Source organism: Zonotrichia leucophrys, chromosome 2 (assembly GCF_028769735.1).
Source record: "Zonotrichia leucophrys gambelii isolate GWCS_2022_RI chromosome 2, RI_Zleu_2.0, whole genome shotgun sequence".
Taxonomy (NCBI): Eukaryota; Metazoa; Chordata; class Aves; order Passeriformes; family Passerellidae; genus Zonotrichia; species Zonotrichia leucophrys.
In genome coordinates, this window is record NC_088171.1 from 144236800 (window position 1) to 144258661 (window position 21862).

At 36.6% G+C, this 21862-nt stretch overlaps 1 protein-coding gene across 2 annotated transcripts in view; it reads right to left on the bottom strand.

The window, feature by feature from the left end:
• The window catches only part of ADCY8 (adenylate cyclase 8), a 116702-nt gene that overhangs the window by 23496 nt on the left and 71344 nt on the right, over nt 1-21862 (bottom strand). Inside the window, exons 7-10 of one of the 2 annotated variants that reach the window (XM_064706696.1) lie at nt 17811-18081; nt 11928-12125; nt 5745-5845; nt 1581-1782 (exon numbers count right to left, since the gene is read on the bottom strand). In XM_064706696.1, the coding sequence (XP_064562766.1) occupies nt 1581-1782; nt 5745-5845; nt 11928-12125; nt 17811-18081 (772 nt within the window). The remainder of the gene's footprint in view (nt 1-1580; nt 1783-5744; nt 5846-11927; nt 12126-17810; nt 18082-21862) is intronic. The other variant, XM_064706697.1, reaches the window with a different exon arrangement.

Consider the following 21862-nt stretch of genomic DNA (forward strand, 5'->3'; position numbering starts at 1 on the left):
GTTAGAGGTTTTTTTACCCAATAGTTAAAGAATTCATTTAATGAGGCCCAATTTCTTATCATTAAATTCCAATTAATTTTGAACTTGGCACTCTTTTGTTTGTTCTTTTAGCCACTCAGCCATCTCTGCAGTGCAGGAGTATTACCTGGCTGGCTGTGCACTCTTCCATGACACCAGAAATTAATGGTACTTTCTGAAAATTTATGAGGTATAGAACACCTCTCTGCAGGGCAGAATGTCCCAATGTCCCCAGGTGGTTTTTCAAGAGACTTTTAGGATCAGAAATTTAATTTTATAACAATAAGAATGCATGTAAGACTCACAAGGCTCATTTGCCCCCCTGGTGAAACCAAAGCTTTATGGCTCAGAAAGCATCTGAGTCTTAGACCCCTACAATTGGCCGCATTTGAACTCAGTGAACACACAAAGCTGCAAGGCTGAGAGGCATTACCTGTTCTTGAATGCATGCAGGTCCCTCCTGAACAAACTATAATTATGGAAGGACTTTGACATATGAAATAATGAGAGTATATTAATATTGTCATTTCCTATAGAGATCAGGACTCAGTGGCTCAAGTCATTGTCCAGCTAAATATATGACAATACATATGACTGTTTCCTGCTCTATAGAAAACCACTGGTGTGACAGTAAAATGTAATTTTCTTTTGACAGTCTTTGGATTAGCTAACTCAAAAAATTGCAGAGGACAAATCTTAAAAAATAATGCACAAGAAACCAGGGGAAGTAACAAATTTGGTATAGATAGTGTGTTAGAAATTTTTTTAAGATAAAGACTAATCATACCAAAATCTTGTCTGTAAGGTATTTGTTATACATGATTTAAAAACTTCTAAATTCTAAAACATTGCTTAGTGTTTGTATTGTAATGCACCACTGTCCTTTTCTTCAGGAAGTTTTGAGCCCAATTGGACTTCCTGACATTTACTGTATTTATATTTTTTCAGTAATGATAGGAAAGCATTTTTCTTTCTTTGACTTACTCTCCTATCAGTGATACTTTTAATCTATCCATGAGATATTTACCACATTCTTGGCTCAGACCTGCCAGGTTGTCTGACACTGTAATCAGCCTACATTATGCAAAGCTCTCTCATGTTGCTGAATATGTCAGGATAATCAGGGCTCTATTGGAATTTTAAAAATTATTATTCTAGCAATTGTTTTCTTTTTCTTAATAATCTAAATAGTAGTAGAACTGTAAGATGAGCTGAGAATTTATGAGAGAAGAATTTAATATCCACAAGCATTTTTTGGATTGACAGTCTCTAAGAAAGTATTTCAGCATGTCAGAAAATTACAAATGGTCCTCAAAGAGTGGATATGTTGGACAAAAGGTTTTAAAAATAGATGACACTCATGAGGGAGAAATAATTAGATATTTCAGAAATACATAGATCAAGCAATGGATTGAATTTCCTGAAGCTGTGATGCTTTGCCTTTTTTATGTTATCTAAATCACAGACTGCTTATAGACATAGTTAGCAAGTCCTGCAGAAAGCTTAATAATTCATAAATCATCTTTTACTGTATAATATCACTTGGTTCCCTATAAGCTTACAATATTGATGATGGCTCCAAGAAAATTAATCAGAATGGATGCAAAGATAATGACATTCCTTGCCAAGTAGGTCTCATTAATCCAGCAGCAAGTTTTCCGGAGCATTAAGGGTAAACATTTGTAATCCTCTGCCGTGGTGATCAGCACGAGAGCGGAGTGCAGCATAATCAGGATAGAAAACTGAATGACCATTGGGATCACTCTGGGGAAAAAAAAAAAAAAAGAGAATCCAGCATTAAATCTCAGCACAACCGGTCAATAAATCAAGGGAAAAGCTGGGCTACATGTCCATGCAGCCCTAGTTAAGAGAGTCAGGAGGGCTCATCACCTGTGTGGTTTTGGATACAATTCATCTCACTGCATAGTAGTCTCTCTTAGGTTTATGCAGATGGAAGCCAAGATGATATTCACATTAACTCATTCTCTAGTGGCTATACTTTGATCCTGGGTTATGGACACTGACAGAGGGTCATGCAAGATTAATTCCTTCAGTTTCCCACAGTACAGCAGTATTCTGCAACAGCTTTCTTGCTTTGCAAAGCCAAGGGGCTGTGATCCGATTTGGAACTGATAGTTTCTAACTATACCTCAGATATATATAGATAGTCTATATTTGCTGGTGTAGCTTACCAGTTCTGCTAACCTAGCCTGATCCAGCTCTGAACAAAACCAAATTCAGCTCTTCAGCAAGATTAGGATCAAGCCTCAAGAGGTCCAGCCTGAGGACACTAAACATTAGTACTTATTTTGGACTGCCAAACTCTACATGTAAGACCCATGTTATTGAATTAAGATACTATAAAGGGAGCATCTACACACCTAAGTATGGGATATAAACCCAAAATTGCAGAGTAACCTGATTACATGCCTGAGAAAATGAAACCTTGTGTTTGTTCACAATAAATTTATAGGCAACAAATTTTTTTCCACTGTAGCTGTTCAATTGAAGATTGATGTGCTTGTCTTTTGACTAAGCCTGCTTGATTAAAAGCAAAACTGAAGGTGGCATAGTATGAGCTCTGAGAAGAACAATCCCATATCTGTGCTGAGATTTTGATGGGAGCATGCTGATAAGATCAAGTACAATAAAATGCATTGATGAGGTCAGAGGAATCCAAACAAAAAAACTGTAATAATTTTCTGTCCATCTGAACATCTCCCAGAACTACGACACCAGGCTTGGATTGCCCCTTCATTCAAGCAGAGGTTCAAGACCAATAGATTTTCTTTTCAGGGATTCTCTTACTGCCAAGATCAAGTAAAGTTTAAAAAGAGCTTTTGCCTTCCCTCTTTCTGATGTACAAATCAACTGATTTGAGCCAAAAGGAAAACTTACGTAAAACAGAAGATGGAAGTTTTTAAATTTATAACAATTTGAAATATGTTTTTTTTTTTTCCTTCACAAGAATAACCCAGTCAAAAATGGACAGAAATAACAGTATTTCAGCAGTCAACTCTAGTAAGACCTATTGTCCATGTGAGCATATAAACAGTTCATTGCAGGAAATTGATGAAACTCCCAGGCCTCTTTAGAAGAACAAGATGAATCACTGCAAAGTTGGCAATGTAATATAATGGTTTCATAAAGGGCAATCATGGTAAAAAATATGACATTAATTTATCTCACTTAGATTAATTTTCCCAACTCCATATTTCAAAGAATGAAAACTATCGTAAAGATTTTTAAATTCACGTGCATCTGCCCTGTCAGGGAAAAATGCATGAATGGATCAAATATTTATCCTTAGGGAGAGAGATATAAACAGAGAAAATTCTGAAACTTCCATACCTATTAAATTTGTGGTTCCCTTCTTTAACACACAGACTAAGGTAAACTCTCTGGGAAACTCCCCCGAGAACCTTAGTAATATATGTTCTATGACAGTTTAAATAGCATTTTCACCAAATTTTCACAAACAAAAAACTCAGCTCAAAAAATATTCACACATCTACTTAAGCAAATACAAAATTTCATCCTTGCTCAACAGAAATCTAAACTCATATATGTATTTTTAGAAAATGGGTAAGTTACCATGAGGATTGAATTATAGTTTGTTAGTGGTTTCATGGAAACTATTTCCATGGTTTTCCACCCTAGTATTTGACTTCTCTGATATTTACCAGAGGCATAACAAATGAATATGCAGTTATTTCAAGGATTCTCTGAATCCAAATCCTGTCTAAGTTTGTGATAGTTTGTTCAATTGCTCATGTCTTGAACTGCTTTTAGAACTGGAACTTAGGAAATTTGTACTTCCAGATTATTTTCTCATCCAATATGTTTAAGCATATTGAAACCTTCTCACTCAAAACCCCTATCCTGTTATTTTAGGGCTGCTCATCTGTTGACAGGCATGCTTTTTAAAAAATTGAAACACTTTTTGAAGCAGATTATCAGAACATTAAAAAAAAAACAAGACCAAAATTTGTCTCCTTAAGCCTTGACAGTGATCTTCAGCTCCTGACAGAACACAGGAACTGCCAATAAACACTCATGTATCTCCAAAGCTTCTCTCCAAAAGGGGTTGTGGTAAATAACCTTTCCCTAAATATCTTCCCAAGTTCTAGCAATCAAATTTCCAGGGCATTCTTGAAGACAAGGTCACATTTTTTAAAAAAATCTCTGCTGATCTTTTCTTGTAGGAATTTATTTAACCTTAATTTTGACCTATTTGTATTTGCAGCCTCTTTAACATTCAGTGACAAAAAGGTCCTTAGGGAAAAACACAAGACTCCTGGCAAGATGAGAAACTAGGAGGTGAGACAGCTGCAGGCAACGTGTTTGTGTGACTCCTTCCCCCTCACTCCCATGGCACCAGACACCCTCACAGGAGTTAATAGAGATGAATCTGTGCAGGTAGAAAAAAAATATCTTTTTTTTTAAAAATCTGATATGGCAGTGATTGATATAGCAGCAGAAATCTTTTTGGAAAACAGGTTCTGTTAATAAGATCCATAAATCTTCTTGTACATACTGAGGAAAAAAATAACAAACAAACAAACAAACAAACAAAAAAAACTCCATCTACCAGAAGTGAAGAACTTTAAATGTGTACTGGGAGAAGAGCTTTTAAAAAGCAAGGAAACTTACTGGGAGCAACATAGCACATAAGGAACAACAGAAGGTCACATGCTACTCCAGGTACTTTGTCAGCTGAGAATTACAAAACATATGAGACAACACTGCTACAGAATGTGTTTGCTGCCTGCACCTAACCCCCACGTTGGTGTTCTCAGACATCAACCTGGTAACTCACGTCTTCCAGAAATGATCCAAGAAATCTTGCTGCACTACTGTAACACAACAAGTGTCTTATTTCCTGTACAAATAATATATTTTCAAAGTTACTCTGCTGTCAGCCATAAGTTAAGGGTCATCTGAGTGCTAGAAACTACCCAAGAAATATGTTATTCTGGGAATTTTAACACTTGCACTGTGAAAGACCAGATGGGACCAGAGGGTTGTTACAGTGGCAGTCCCATTCTAGAAAACTGACCTCAGTCCTTGAACATACTCTTGTGATCTCATTATTAAACTGTAGACAAAAATGCCAAATGATATGTTTGAATCTGTGAAATGTGGACACCAAGGTCTCATCTATGTCAGATTTTCATCACCTTGATAGCAATATATTGCTTGGTCAGCCCCAGAGGAGAGCAAAGTGAAAACATATCTACCTGATCACCTCCATGCTTATTAATGGCCTGAGATTGCTTTTCCCAGCTGGCCAAATCACATTGTCAGCAGCAAAGCATGCAGTACAATTCTCTTACAAAGCATTTATTAAACAAAACCAAGAGAGTCACCGATACCCAGGGTGATTATCAATCACTTAGCAAAGAGGCACAGCTATTGTTCTGGATCGTGTTTCACCAGGACACACTGGAGCAAATTTTTGTAACTCAAAATTTCCACTTAACTTGGTGGTAGTTCTACTTGAAAACATGACAACACCAGCACATGTTGCTGTCTAACTTGAAAACACGTAGCTGTAGATATTGTGGTAAAAAAATAGTATTGCAAAAAAAGTGACCAAATATTTCCAAACACTTCTGGGGAACGAGCAGATTTTATTGGTTCATTGCACATCAATCCTAAAAATATTGTTCCACTGTGTCCCTAAGAGTGCCTTCAGATATATAGAGATATATTTCTGTATTTACCTGGAAGAAGGGAGCAAGCTTTGGATAGCGGTGATAAATACAAGAACAATAAATGCACACACCAAGTTTGATTTGAATACTTCATCCCGCATTTGAGAATACTAGAATAAAAAAAGAAAACACACACAGAAAAGTAAATTAGCTGTTAACACATGAAGTAGTTTCATTAAGCCTGATGTATATAGGAGACATGGGGAAAATTAGCACAATGGACCAATAAATCAATAAACCCAATTTTGTTTGAAAATAAAACCCATCAAATAAATTGTTAATAATCTGGTAAAATGTTTTAACCAAGACGGCAAAAATCTGTAATTTGAAATACAAAATTTTTCTGCTTTGTTCAAAATTATTTGCTTTAAAAATCCTGAGGTAGATACCAGGAGCTTGTGCTGCTGTGTGGAAAACTAAACATTTAATTGCTTAATAAAATACTTTATAACCAGAGAAACCATGAATTTCCTCACATGAAGACAAGCACTGGAATCATCTGTGACTGGATGCATGATGGCACAGAGGGGTCTCCATGATGGTTAAATTGAGGCTGCTCTGCTATTTTTCCTAATTTTCTTTTTTAAAGAAAAATATCTAGTTAGAACATTCTGAAACTATTTGGGATGCTGGGATGCTGAAACTCTGTATCCTAACAAAGTCAGAGGCTCTGTGGAAACTTGGCAATATGGGCATTCTCCAAATGTAAAAGACTATTTGAGGTGCACTGTCATAAAGATTTATTGAAAAAATATTTTTCTCGAGCATATCAAACAACTGTGAATGCTATTAGGTTCCATTTTTAATGGAAATTACCCAGAAATGGAGTAACAGACACATTGATAGACCACAGTAGATCAGTTAAAATGGAAATATTAACAAGTCCTCAGCTGTTATTTATCATTGCTAATTCAATTAAACTGCAGCTGTTTACAGCAGCTGAAGATTAGTCCAGAGGAATATGTTTTGTAATTGTAATTCTCTATACCCTTTATGGATACCATCAAAGGTTCTTTGTATTATAAGAAATTCTGCAAAGGCTTGCCCCAGTCATTTTTCTTCCTCTGAACAATAACTTCATTTTGTTCAAACCTTTGCTATTTTAAAGGGGCTGAAAAAAAGGTTATACGAGTCAAAGCAATATCAGATACCAGAATCTCTCTTCAGGTATTTGGAAATAGAGAGATCTGCTGTTATTAATGCCTAGAAAGCATTATAACATAAAAAAAAAATAAATTAAGAAATGTGTCAAGAACATACACTGAGAGAGTCCAGCTTTGAACTGGATTTCATAGCTAATTTGCTCTTGAAGGGAGATCCTAGCTTAGACTTAAACTTAGACTTAGACTTAAACTTTCCCTATGTGGATCTTTGGCTGGGACATCATCTCAGCACAAACATCTGATCAAAACAGTCGCAAGCTCCCAGATGGAAAAAAAGGTTTCACTTCCCTACTCCCATTTGTCATGAGTAAGAGAGGGGGGACATTTGTTGATGTCCCTCATTTTGACTCCTCCTCTCCTGTGATTCCACCTCGTGTCTGCTGTTGGCAGTATCACTTTGGCATGATTTTTGGCCACAGGTAATTCCACTTCATTTTGCTGCTGGAGCCCCAGAGGCACTGACCCTGATTTCATGTGCAAGGAAACAGAACTGCATCAGTCTGCATAAATAATGGACCAGGGCTTTTTTCAAATAGGAAAAAGAAAGGTACATTCCTTAAAATATAACATGAAATCCCAACTGTTCCATAGGGAAATTAAGGCAAACTAGATGAATGAAGCACAAACATAGAATGGCCTGCTGTGTTGAGCATTATGTCAAAAGGATGGATGCTGTGTTCTAATCAGTAACAACATTCTGATGAGGAATTGTTGGCATCCCTAGGCAGCACTGACATAAATGATAAATGTAGCAGCTCTGTAGCAGTCTACCCCTTAATGACTTGGAGAAATAATTGAAGGATTCACTAAGCCTCGAGGCCCTTCAAAAATCATGGGGAGGGCATGTCGCCAACCAGAGCTGTGTAGAGTGGTAGGAAGAATTGTGATGTGACCTTGTCTGCAGTGAAAACCTTCCCTGGACACCCCACAGAGCCTCCTGTGCTGGTGTGACTTGGTCATGGGCCAGTGAAGGCTCCCATGGGGCTCAGGCCATTTACCTGCACTGCTGGGAGGAAATGCCTGCTGGCTGAAACTAAGAAAGGCCAGGATTCTCCTGTTGAGAATGCTGCTTATTCCTCACCTCTCTCCTCCAAAGCCTCTTTGAAAGGAAAGAACCAGTAATATGACAGGCTTCACATGTTCCCCTAAAGAAAATGTTTGTGCACTGGGGAGGAAGGTGTTTGGTCTTATCCTCCCTGCTGCTCCTTGACTCAGAGAGGATCTTATAGATGCAAAGGGAGACCATTTGTTCTTCATCAGAGAAGTTGGAAAAGTTTCTGCAATGCAGGAGAGGAATGGAAGAATATATTTCAAGAAGTCTAAGGAGAGAAAATGAACTTCTGGGAAGACGAAAGAGGAGACAGAGATCCAGCTGCTGATCAATAATAGAAAAGTTGCAGACCTCCTTGCAAGTGGAAGTTTCTGAGTTAAGGAAGGAGGTGATGCCTGTGGCCGCTGAGATATAGCAAGCAGGAGGAGCAAAATTGTTTTCCTACTCATGTGATTTCTATTTATCTTAGCAGTCAGAAATTGTGAAACAGAGAAACTCAGATATTTAGGTCTAATATTTGAACTAAGAAAATGTGTACTTTGAAATTCAAAGCTCTTTTGATATTTCCACTGTGCTCACCTCACAGAAAATACGTAAATGTTTCACGTCTAAAACCAGCCTGTTTTCTAATCCAAGTACAAATACACAGGAAGACTTTGAATATCTTTATACAAACCTTTACATTGGAAACTTTCTTTAATAAATCCCTACCAGCATGTAAAATTCCCTGTCCTGTGCCTCTGCTTTATCATGTATGAAAGTATATAGTATGGATATTTTAAAATTGCTGATATTTAGGGAGATCATCATGATGATATCTTTTAATTATTGGAACAATCTGAAGTAGGATCAGATTTTCCTATGAGCCATTATATAATTGGAAATTTTAGTATCTTTTCATATTACCATCAGAAGTACCTTCTGTGATGATCTGCATACATGCTATTTGTGAAAAAAAACTCTAGCAAAATTGAGGGTACATTGTCTCTAAATGATATATCTAGCATTAATGAGTGAAATACAGGTTGTAATGACCAGTCAATTTCAGTAAAGAATCTATAAGATATACCAGGTGGGGTCCTGCACAAATCCTATGAAAAATGAAGGATTGCAGAATTCATATGGAAAATAATGCCTGAGAGAGGTGACCCATTCTCTAATGTGACTGCTACTGCCTGCTGTGGAATACACACTTATCCTGTTACCACAGAGGGACAAAGAGAGAGGAGTGACAAGATGTTCCAGTGGCTTAAACTGCAGTGACATAGCAGTTATCTAAACCAGTGAAAACCAGGATCTGTTCTAGCTCCATGGTAGTTTTGTGCATGTTGATTCCAGAATTATTTTGGGATTTTTTTCCTAACCTTTTGAAATCTTAAAAGGAGAAATTTGTAAATTTCCTGGCTAATGTAAACTTGATATCTGGGATTGCTTTGAAGTGAGAAAAAAATCAAACCAACCCAGACTGTTTAAACAGAGGTCCAGTGTAACATTTCAGATCCATTCATGTCACCCCATGATCCCACATTATGGCAGTTACTAATGCTGGAGGAAGAAATGTAGTTTATTGTTCATCTGGTTACTCACTTTTCTGTCATTTGAGGCACAGAACATTAACACAATCTCACTGAATGAGGTAAAGGTAACAGTTCTTGGCCAGGATCTCAGCTATTTAAACCTGAATTTGCTGTATTTCCTAAATGGGCTGGAAGAAGGGAGAAAGTGGTGGTAACAAGATGGGATGGATGAAATAGTTGTTTTCTGCAGGAAAATAGTTCAAATATTACTTTTTCCATGACTTTCTGAAACCTATGGTTAAACACTAAGGTTAAAAGGACAAAACTGTAATTACTGTACATGCAGGAGGGAAGGGACATTTTCCATGCTGTTCCATAAGATAATTGCTCCTGTCCACAACAAGGAGGACATTATGATTCATCTTCCCTTAATCCACATCATTCCTTTGTATCCTGGTACATTTCCCATCACTATCTGAGCACCCTGAGCAGAAGCAAGGAGGAGCTGACCAGAGGCTGCCCAGCTGTTGGTGGTGCATGTGCCAGAACAAATAAAGCAGTGGTGACATTTTATAGAACTTCACTCCTTCCTAATATGAGAAACCAGATTAATTTGTGGAACAGAGAGAAGACTCAGTCAACTTTGCTGAATGGATTTCATATTTCTATTGCCCGTGCTACTAGTTGGGACTAACACCTAAGGAAATATTGAATGAAAGCATAATTCTCCAAAGACTGCAGTCCAATTCTCAATTGGAAATATCTTACTGGGAAGAAAATGTACCAAATCTGCTAAAAATTTTAACTTTTAAGTAGACTTTTTTCTTTCAGATGCAATTAAAAACTTTATTAATAATTTAAATCTGACTTATGTAATGTGGTGGATTAGGGCATGGATCTTATTTATTTTCTTAAATTGCATTTAAATTGAATTCTACACTATCCTTATAGTTTTTCTTTGTGGCTGACAATTGTGAAATATAAAATAATAAGAGAGTTTATTTTCTGGATATGGGTTCTGATTCTGGGCAGTGTCCTTTTATACCAGCCCATGCTTGGGCCTTGTGTGATTAAATAGCACAGTAAGGCAAGGTGAGCCACTGACAAGTTTGCTCATTCATCAAGTTGTTTGTGATCAGGCTGTTTCCTCCTTTAAACAATAAGTTCAGATTCTTTCACCATATTTTTTTATCTTGTATCTTGAAAAGATTAACGATCATTCATGACTTCTGGGACTTCATGCAGTAATTAATTTGATATCGGAGATCTTGAATTTCTCTTGCTCTGGGTCTGTGTCAGCTTTGCATGATGACTGCACTGAAAGAAGTATCTTTATATCTTCCTTTTCAGCAGATAATTAATTGTGGATAATTTGGTGTTGGGGGTTTTACCTTGTGTCTCAGTGTAACTCCTCATGAGGAAATGCAATCTTGTATTTCTGTTCTAGCAAGCATTTGTTATTTCTACTTCAAGATTACTAGTGCAATAAGGGCTTAGGTATACTTCAGGCAGAATTTTTCTTTTCCAGTTGGGATAAAGCTCTCACTAATCAGCCTTCCTGAGGACTAGTCTCTCATAAATCAAGTACAAATGTCTGTTTTCCAGTGGAAGTAAGAGTGCTGATAGAGAAGTGAACCTCCATGCCTCCATGCTTTCATTTCCCTGCTATTTTTATTTCCTTTCAGTCAAATGCACATAGTATTGTAGACCTGCTGTACTGCACTGTCATAGCATGTGAGATTATCAAAGAAAGTCAGTGAAATTATTTGAGTCCTGTGCAACTTCACCCCATGCCATCAGCTTTCAAGAAGTGTTCTCCCATTACCTTATCCTTTAAAATTTATAACTTACATCTGGATGTAGATTGAAAGAGAAGTTAATGAGATCATATTGCTGTTGAGGAGAAGCAAAGACACAAACCATATTTAGCTCTTAGAAACAGTTTTTTTAAGAGGGATGTTTAAAACAGAGAGTTGAAAAATTACTCTTGACTTGAAATAAGTATTGCAGCTGCATAGAAGACATCAGAGGGATTCTATGACTAAATGGAAGGAACATATCTATATAAATATAGATCTGTATTTTTTGAATAGAAATGTAAGTTTATTAATATGCTCAATCACCATTAGCGCCAAAGTAATCTGCCATCTGACAGAAAACTGCTTGTACTCGAAACCAAGTTCAACCCAGCCAGTGGTTGTTGTTTTCAGAAACTGAGTTTGTTCAGTGTACATATTTTCCAACAAGGAAATGCAATCATTTCAGCATTATAGCACCTGCATCATGTCACTGTGTATTATGAACTCTAGCTCAGCCCCGCCTTATGAAAACTGAAACAAAATGAAAAAGAAAAACAAAACAAGAAAAAAACAACACAGGCCAGAACCTACAGCTTTTCTACTTCAGTGAACATTTATTACAATTTGAGTTGTTAATATTGCAGCTACCAAGCCCCAGCTACCTTATGCTCCAGGCTGGAGTCTTTAAACATCAGTGAAAAAGGCTTGATATGCTCTCTTCTCAATTTATCGCCACTCCGTAAGTCGATGGTGTGCTCTATTCGCTTGTTAATTTCCTCAGGCCCAGACTGGACATGCAAAGCTTGTGCAAGATGGTTTGGAAGCAGATTTATTGAATTTCTTGTTAGGGCAGCCAGAGTCTAGGGGAAAGCACATGCAAACAGAATAAACCTGCTGGTCCCCTTGGGTTAAAAATGCAATGTTTTAGTTCATGTTGCATTGCAAACCATTACAGCATTCCATGCAATTCATTCAATGAAATCTATAGAAGTGTAAAATCATAACTCTGTTCCACTAGACACATACAGTACATTAAGTGGGACATTTTAATGACTTCTTTTGTACAGGCTGGGAGGTTTGTAGCTGCACTGAGCATTAGGACTATATTCCACTTTCCAAATCTGATATTTAATTATTAAAGCATGCATGAGGGGAGTACACACCAAAATCGCAGCAGAATATCTGACTCAATGGTGTGTTTTATTAAATAAGAATGGAAGCTATATAAAACAAAATCCACAACAAAGGAGTACTGAAGTTTTTCATATCTCAAAGTTACTGCATGTGTGTAGTTAAGGAACAGATCACTTAGTCAGGAGTGAAGAAGGTGACATTTCTGATTACTTCAGCTTGGATTTTCAGATAATATGTTCTTCTTCACTACTGGTATATTTCAGCCAATCTACATTACAGTTAGGCTATATGATTTAATTTAACTGTAATTCATATTAGTATTTAAAATATCATCTCAAATGCATTATTCTTTTGGTATTTCAATGACTAATTAAAGGAAAAAATGAAAATTCTTTTGCTTCACAAAGGAATTCTAGCAGATATAGTATGAAGGGTGTTTCAACTTCAGCAAAGAGATAGAGTTTGCTTTCATGAAGAGAATAACTCATTCCCATTTCATGGTGCCATTTCATGACACAAACCACAGTGAAGCAACTCTTTCCCACTTGAATGGGAAAAGAAACTCTACTACTATAATATTCCCAAGGGTTAAGAAATGTTAATGAATGGAAAGGATGTGAAACTTCATACATCATAGCATAAGACATTTCAGCATTATTATGGGTGGGAAATAAAATTCTGCCTGAGAAAAGTTATTCCACAGGTCCTTCCTGAAAAGACCTTCAGCTCTATCTCCTCTTGGGCATTGTTGAATCAGGAACTCAGGATGTTCTGTCACCAGATGCCCCTGAAAAGCCAGGGGTGATACAAAAGAATTTTCTGATACAAATTCTTTTTTATCGCAGGATTACATTGGGCAAATGCTATAGGCAGGTTTCCCTTGTTAATATTCAAACTATAATAAACAAACACATTCTAATGAATCTGGGCTGCACATTAAAACACAGGAAGGGTCTCAAGTACCAACTGCCAAAGCTCAGGTGACAACTTTCCTTACAATCCTAAAATCAAGTCCATGGACTCTGTAGTCACAGATAGTATTTCATATTCCATCTTATTAACAGTAATTTAAGATCCCAAAATACAGGCAGAAAATTTTCTCTCTGTTTCAAAGTGAAAAGCAGTTTTCCTGTTTGTTTAGTAGAAAAAGGACTTCAGTAGAGAAGGTTGGGATGACACTCAACTTGAATCCTCCCTTCTCCTGTCTAGCAAATCACTATTATCAACATTAGGAGAAAAACACAGTATCAAAGAAACTTTTCTCATGCTCAGGTTTCAGATATGTCTGAACTCATATCTTGACCTGGGAAGAAACAATCAAGGCAAGTGGATAAATGCTATATTATTACACACTGTGACACTACTTTAGTTTAAGTACTCCTATCTCTTTTAAACTGAGCTAGGAAGAAAAGCTTTTATCAATTTGTGGTGTCTGAAAGGGCATGAGTGTGTCTGAAGTCCCTGCTAAAGGACAAGACCACATCACATGGTGGTGTGTAAATTGATTTCTTAGAATTACATTGTATTTCTGTTTCTGCGCTGAAAATAAGGGTGGAGAACATCCCTAATGTTTTTGATGAGCATTTTGTTTTATTTATACAAGGAAAATAATCTCAGTTCATCCTGTTAAGCAACTATATTTTGGTTAAAATTCAATTTTAAGCTGTGATTGATATAAAGGCTTGTCTCCTTGCTGAATGTATGAAGTGTTTTACATCTCATGGTAGATGAACATGACATATCACCACTATGACCATGGTGCCTGTAGTATTTTGCAAAAATAGACTCTGAATTTGCATTTATATTCACAATATAACAAGGAAATTCATATTTTTTTCATAATTTTCTCTCCCTCATATACATGCACATACCTAAGAAAACTGCTTCCTGTGTTTAGATATAAAAGCAATGAAAAAACATCATGCAAATTATTGTCTCAAGAATAAGTCCTGACCACATTTTTTCTCTTATCCCCCTCTTTGCTCTGCATCTTTTAAGACTTCTTTATGCAAACACAAAGAAATATTGATTCTTCCTATTATCTCTCCTTCACTATTGTGAGCAGCTCTATGGAAGACACAGTTGTGAATTCTCCAATGGGCTTTTGAAGTTTTCTGATGCTGACAATAACCATTGATCACACAGGAACAAACACAAAATTCTTTAAAAAAAAACCCAACAAAACAACAAACACTAGCCAAACTTGCATCTGAAACTGAAAGATTAATTAAAACAAACAAAAATAATAAACTTCCAACTTTAGACAAATTTTATAGAGACTTTAAAAGATTAGATTTAATTCCTTTCTGGGAAGTTTTCCTGTAAAAAAAGTCCAAGCACACAGCTCTCAACAAGAATGGAAATTTTTAATCTGTGTCATTTAGAAAATCTTAGGAAGGTTTTGAATTACTTTTTTCATACTGTGAGCATCATGTTTTGGAAGGAAATAGGAAAATAAAAGGTCACATGCTTAAAAAGACGGGTTGGAGGTAGGATTTACCTCAAGAGGAAGACACCTAAATGAGGGTGTGTACAAGTTTGGTGTCTACCTGCTCGGTGTCTAAACTTCTGTTTCTTTCAATACACACTCCAGATACTTTCAGTTGCCCAATCATATGAAGCTGTGGTCAGCAGAGATGCTTTGGGGACTGGACAATAGTCAGGAGCCAGAAAGTGTGGAACAAGACACAGGGACACCACGGTACCACTGGTCAGTGGTGAGCACAGCTGGGGAGTGCTGGGGCACCTCAGCACAGAAATAACAACAATAATTACAATGGGGCAGCTGTAACACACTGCTTTCCACCCTTTTCTTTAGACTTGTCTGTCATCTTGGCAGTCTTTTAGTATAGTTTCTATGCTCACTATTAAGCTTTACTACAACCACTACTAAGGTACACCTATAGAAGACAGACATTTTAATATGCTGTTTTTCCTAATTCACATCCTGACAGGACCATCAGGTGCCTCCACCAGCACAACCAGTGACCAAGTTATGCTTTCAGCTACTCCTTTTCAAAGGTACATGGAAGAAATCCAACAGTCGTTAATTCATTCTAGAGGAGGAGGTCTTTTCTCTCTTGAAATAAAATAATTTCTGTCCAATTTTCTTTTTTTTAAGTAAGAAGCCTAGGCACTTGTTTCACTACCAGAAACCTCCATTTATATTGGGCATGTCTAAATTTCAGACAAGAACTTTCACCCTTGGCTTACCTCACAATCAAAGCAAGGGCACATAGTGATAACTGGGCTATAGGTGTAGTTTTTGCTAATATCTGTGACTGCCTACATAAAAAGTGGTTGTTTCTTACTCACATAAACACATCTACAATTCACTGATTCAGGCTGTTCATAGAACACCAGTTCAAGATAATGAGTATGTGTTGGGATAAATCTGAGTTTAGCTTTAGAACACCCCAGAGATTTCTTTTCACATGCTTCCTAACATAACTAGAGTTAAAAGTAAGATACATGTGATCAATTGCTCAAATTTTGTTGTAATTTATATTGAGTAAAGAAATAATTTAAATTCAATTGGCTAATATTCAAACATACAGAGTGATTCACTGCTGGGTTGCTGCTTCTACAATTCTCAAAGCCTGCTGCTGACAGTGACCTTTAAGCTGCTTAATTAGTGTTATTAAATGCTTATTCTGTCCAAGACTGACACACCTCTGGAAAATGCTACTACATCCTAGTATAATTTAAATCCATCATCTGAATTTTTTAGCTAAAATACATTATTTATGAGCAATACTGCCTATTGTCTCAACTGAAAATTAAAAATTACATAATAATTGAATCATACATGGAACAGCAGATTTTTAAAATCCTGTCTCCACCAAAAGGCTTATTGTTAAACTGTGTTATATAAAATTACAGCTTTTCCCAACACCACTTCAAATTCTTTAAAAAAACCTGTGAGAAACTGTTCTAAAAGTAGATTGTTTATTGCTATAAGAAAAAGAAAGTTTTAAAGAAGCTGTTAAGCTATGCCTATTTCAATTACTTTCAAGTCCTTTTTACTAGTACTAGGAGTTGTTCAATAATTGGATAAAAATGGATAAAAAACAATCCTTTATTTTTTTATTTCTCGTTGTTACCATCAAGGTCAGGTTTAGTTGAGAAAATGACCAAAAAAATGAAAGACTACTCTGCCCAGATTTCTTTGGACTACAGAAATTGGAATATCTTAAAGGGAAAGATATAGAGAGAGATGACAAGATAGTCATAGCAGCATGCACCTGTATCTGTATTTCTAATGAAATGACAATATAGAGACAGGTCAACAAAATACGAAGAATACTGCAAGGCAGTGTACATGCAGATGCAGAGATGTACAGAACACATATAAAACAGGTGTTTTATATAACAGCAAACTGTGCCATGCTCCAACTCAGTTTGAAGAGATGAAGACACTGCTGTGGGCTGACTGATTGTGAGGTTTTATCACTTCTGAGCACATTTGTAAGAAGCAGAAGACAGTTGACAAAAGCAAGACCTCCACACAACAATGCTCAACAGACAGCTCAGACAAGTAGGAATAAGGGTGTGCAGCAGAAGAGAGGATCTATCATGTCATTACAGATCCCTCAAAGAAAATGAAGGAAAACTTCAGCTGACCGGGTGTTATAAAAACTCATCAATCCTCCAAGTGCAGTGGGAAGAGTGGAGTCTGAGTGCATTTTAACCTTTGCATCTTTAATTCCTCTAAACAATAATCATTTTTTTATACCATACAAGAATTGTTGGTTCCCAGGCTGCTGCAATCAGCCATGCAGTGCTTTTGGAAAATATCTGATCAGGAGAAGTTGCTATTATCTCATATTTCTATTGAGCTACAGATGTCCTTAAAGTCTAACTCAACTGCTAGTGAACTTTAATCGTCTCTTAGAGTATGAGTTTTTAATATTTTTTGTTAAAAAAATGAGACACTAAGAACCTGATTTCACAAGGTGCTTTTTTTTTCCTTCCCTCATATATCAATAAACTACTTTATGTGTTTTCCCCTGGGAAAATGCTCTTTCCCTCATCCTTTTAATTTGATGGCCCTACATTGAAGCTATGCAATGAGATAAACACTCTCACTAGAATGTTCCAATAGTTTAGTAACATTAGATTTATTTTTAATTAGTTCGTGGAGTGGTTCAATTAAAAATAAGCCATGCAGCATTTAATTTCAGTTGGGAAAAAGAAAAAAAAACAATGAACCCAAAATCTCTGCGTCACTGGCATTTTCCCAGTTTAGATACATGATTTTTCTGCCTTGAAACAATTTGTTCAATCCTCTGCTGTTACAGTACATGTTAGAATAAAGGTTAGAGATGAAGTTTCCTCCTCTGAGGGCTCCATTGTTGAAGTGCACTCAATCATGCATTCATCTCAGTGACATTAAAGGAAGTTTGACTTACATTTTGTTTTCCCACTATGTTATCAAATGGGAGTTCAGGGCTCCAGGATCCCTCTGTAAATGTAGCTCCACTGTTTCTCCTGTCAGAGGAGCTGACAGCCTCTTTCACAATATCTTCAGGTAAAGTCAACAGACTCTCCTCAGGTTGTTTAATTAAAAAAGTCTCAATGTTATGTTTCCTCAGGAATTCATTGCGCTCTTTGCCGTGCCCTTCTTCAACTTTATAATCCCCGTTCAGGCAGTCCAGAGTGGCTTTGGAGATGTGAATCCTCCTGTGTAAGTGAAATAAGTAGTAGCAAATACTGATTGTGCTCTACTATACATAGGTTAGAAGGAGGTTTTGAACTCTATATTGTTTAACATCATGGATTAATACAAGGTTTTCTATTGCAAACAATGGAAATTAAGTAGTGCATTTAAAAATATGAGCTTTATTTGTGGTCAAATAACCTCAAAATATGTTTAAATTAATAAGATGTCTTTAATGCACAAAATCCTGTCACAGGAAAAACACTTTGGCATTCACACCTGATACCTTTGTTCATAGTTAATAGTTTAATGGGAGACCTTAGCAAGTAAAATGCTGTTCTGAGTGAAAGAAAATTGTACTTCAGGGAAGTATGTTGAGAGAAAAATAAATAGTAGGCATTGGAGCAATTTATGTTGAAGTTCTTTAATTTTCTGCAGTTTCCTGAGGTAGCTTAAACATTTGAAATTAGTGGTCTGACTGCACCTGAAGTGAATTAGGGAAATAGGAGAACTATGCAAAGACAAGCAACATAATGATTTCTATTAAGACCAGGCAATGAGTTCTGTAAGCTTTGGCCAAAGTGAAGTTGAATATAAGAGATCATATCCAAAAGAGCTCAAATTTTGCAGTGGTATGATAGAAATTTGGAGGTCTTCTATCCAAACCATTTTTAAGGAATCTACATGTTCCTGGATGTAGAAGAATTGCAGGCTCCTCTAGAACCCATCAACATGGTTGGCTATGCTATACTCTACAATGCAGCATCATGAATGAAGTGAGAGTTGTTCATTAAGCATTTATCTGGCCCAAATAAAATAGTTGTAGTGACTTTAAACCAGCTGATTTTTTAAACTTTGAGTGCATGTAACTTTCTGAAGTTACATATTCCATACAGATTCCTAATATTTAGAGTGAGCTGAAATTCTTGTTCCTTTCTTGATGACACATGCTACATTGCTTTTCTCAGGCACCACAATTTATCTTTCTCCTGTGAAGGAAATGGTCCTAGCAAGTCCCTTGGGGACTCCCTTCTGTTATTCAAAGGATGCCAATACAGAATTGAATTGCATAATAGTTTGGTGGAATAAAATACTATAAGGGCATATATGATACATATGCATTGCTAGAAAATAAAGTCCTGGTTGTATTTAAGCAGTGTGAAATGCCCAGGAGTATCACAACTTGGCACAAACTGTCCATGTGGACTATTAAATATCAATATCTAATTAAAAGCTTAAAAATTTGTCTCCCAGCCATTTTTAAGCTGTCTCAAATTCTCTGGTTCTTCCCAGGTTTTGTACAACTTTCTCTTTCTAAAGTCATGCTGTTATAATAATCACAGAGATTAGTAGTATTTTGTAGTGAAAAATCAGTAAAACTCATTATAAAACCCAGTAAAAATGTCTTTCAAATACAAGCAACTTTTGTCCAGGACTGAAACAGCAAAGCATTTGACCTCTCGGAAAGATGATGAAATTCCTAGCCCTAAGAAATCCAAAAAGGCTAAATTGATTTAAGTAAAGTACTAACCTAAAACTAAAAAAAAAAAGAAAAAAGAAAGAGAGAGTGATACACTAGTTGCCAAGGTGACTATCTCTCTCTTTAGATTCAACTAATAAACTTAGGAAATAAGGCCTTGAAATATGGATTTTATGATGGATATGGTAACATCTTTACCAGAGTATGGAAATAGCTATTAATGTGATATCCTTAAATGGGCCAAGTATTAATAAATAGTTGGCAGATTATAAGTATTTTCTGGCTTCATGTTTTGTACTGCTTGCTTAAAAAAACTTAAAATGTGGAGAGATATCTTTTAATTTTTTACAAATACAGTACATTGGGAACCTGAGTATTGAAGTCAAAAAATATTGCCTGACCTATTCTTGAAAGCATATCAGGCCTGCAGTGTTAGATGATACCTGTCATTGGACCAACATTGAAAATTAATTATTACTTAGGATTTATGCAATTCACTACTGCAGAGTAATAACCACATACACTAAGTAAAAACTATTAGAAAATGGAATCCTGGCAGAAGAATGTCACTGACTACAAGATCACAAAATTTCCTTCTCAGGTGCTGTGGACACGTTTTTTACTCTCAGAAAACTGGAAATTGCCATTTTTTTTCTCAGTGCTCCTAAGAGCCTTCCCCATGGCAGCTGGTCTGGGGTTATGCTCCTTCTGTCAGGTGCAATCTCTCCCTGCATCTCCCGAGGTGGATGGGGCTCAGGGGCACACACAGGCATTCAGGGGGAGAGCAGAGCCTCTTTCCTGCTCTCAGGATGGGTAAAAGGATATTTCCCATCCTCAGCTGCCTCCCTCCACTATGCCCTCAGGAAAATGCTGCAGTTCATCTTTGCTCTTGTTTCACACCCTGAGAGCAGCACTGCTCATAAAGCCAAGGCAGCTTTCCTGGTGAAGCTGCTCTAGGAAAGGGAATGACCTCATTGAGTATTGCAATAAGTAGGGGGATTTGGGTGCTAGTGGCACGGAGAAGTAAGGTGAGGCTGAAATAAATTTAACTAATCTATTAAATCTGCTCTGCACACCAGGAAACTCTGATGTAAATCACTATTCTGAGGGACTTGGTTCATTGCTGTCACACACAGGCTTTGTTCTGCTGGCACACTGGTATCCAGGAAATCACTCTGTTCTGGCAGACTGAAAACCTGCCAGGCATTTTATCTGCAGCATTTTATCTGTGCATTTTCTGGGTTATTCATTAATAGCCATACAGCTTGCACACATTAACAGCAATAGACTCTGCTTTTTGCAGGTGTGAATGGTGAAACTTAGATTATTAATTTGCTCATGTGAACAAAGCATCCTCTTAGTCATCTGGCCTATTACATGGGATAAGCAGCAGACAATGAAATTTTTTCTGAAATTTTACACACGGGTGACATATGCAGAGTACAGAAGTTGTTCTCAAAGCATACAGAATTTCATTTTCTGCTAATTCCAAGAAGATATATTAGAATAAAGGTTTACTATGTAGAAATGTGGAAGGGGCCTGCATTTGCAATATATGAAGAAAATTTCCTTCCAATTTCCTGGGAACATGACAGCTCTGACAGATCCTGATGTGTGTGTAGGGAGGACAGCACATGACTCAGTTTTGATGACTTAAAAATCTCTGTCATTCAAGGTGACAGCACCATTTAGATTTTCTTCCACATAAAGATGTCTGCTGATATTGCTTCCAAATTCTATGGCTAAAATTGGAATTGTCTAGGTGATCTTTTCTACATTTTTCATCCATGGCAGGTGGAACTGAAAGTGAACAGAAGATTCCTGCAATCACAACTGCTCAAATCTAGGATTTGTAGCTTCCAAACTAACAGGCTATATAGGCCATATCAAGCAGAAATAACATTTAACTTTCAGGTGAATCAGCCACATCAGACACTCAGATAAAGAAAGAAACTAGGCTTTTTTTAGTGGAAAACCATGCATTTTCACATATAGACAGGTTAAGATAAATATCTCAAAACATCTACTAAAGCATTAAATTATTTTGACAAATTATATTAACAGAGATCCTGCTGTTCATAACAACTTGCTATTAGACTATTGACCCAGCAAAATATAATTTCTTCCCCCAGTTTGTGCATTATAAAATAGAACAAATTATAGCTTTGTACCTCATAGTATCATTTGAATGAAAAAGGTGAGAGAAGCTTGGAAAATCTCATGAATGGTTGACATCTAACTGGGAAATGTGAGCTACCTCTGAGGACTATGAGGGCTGAAAACAAAAGATGGATCTTTTTGAGAAAATCAGGATAACAAAGAAA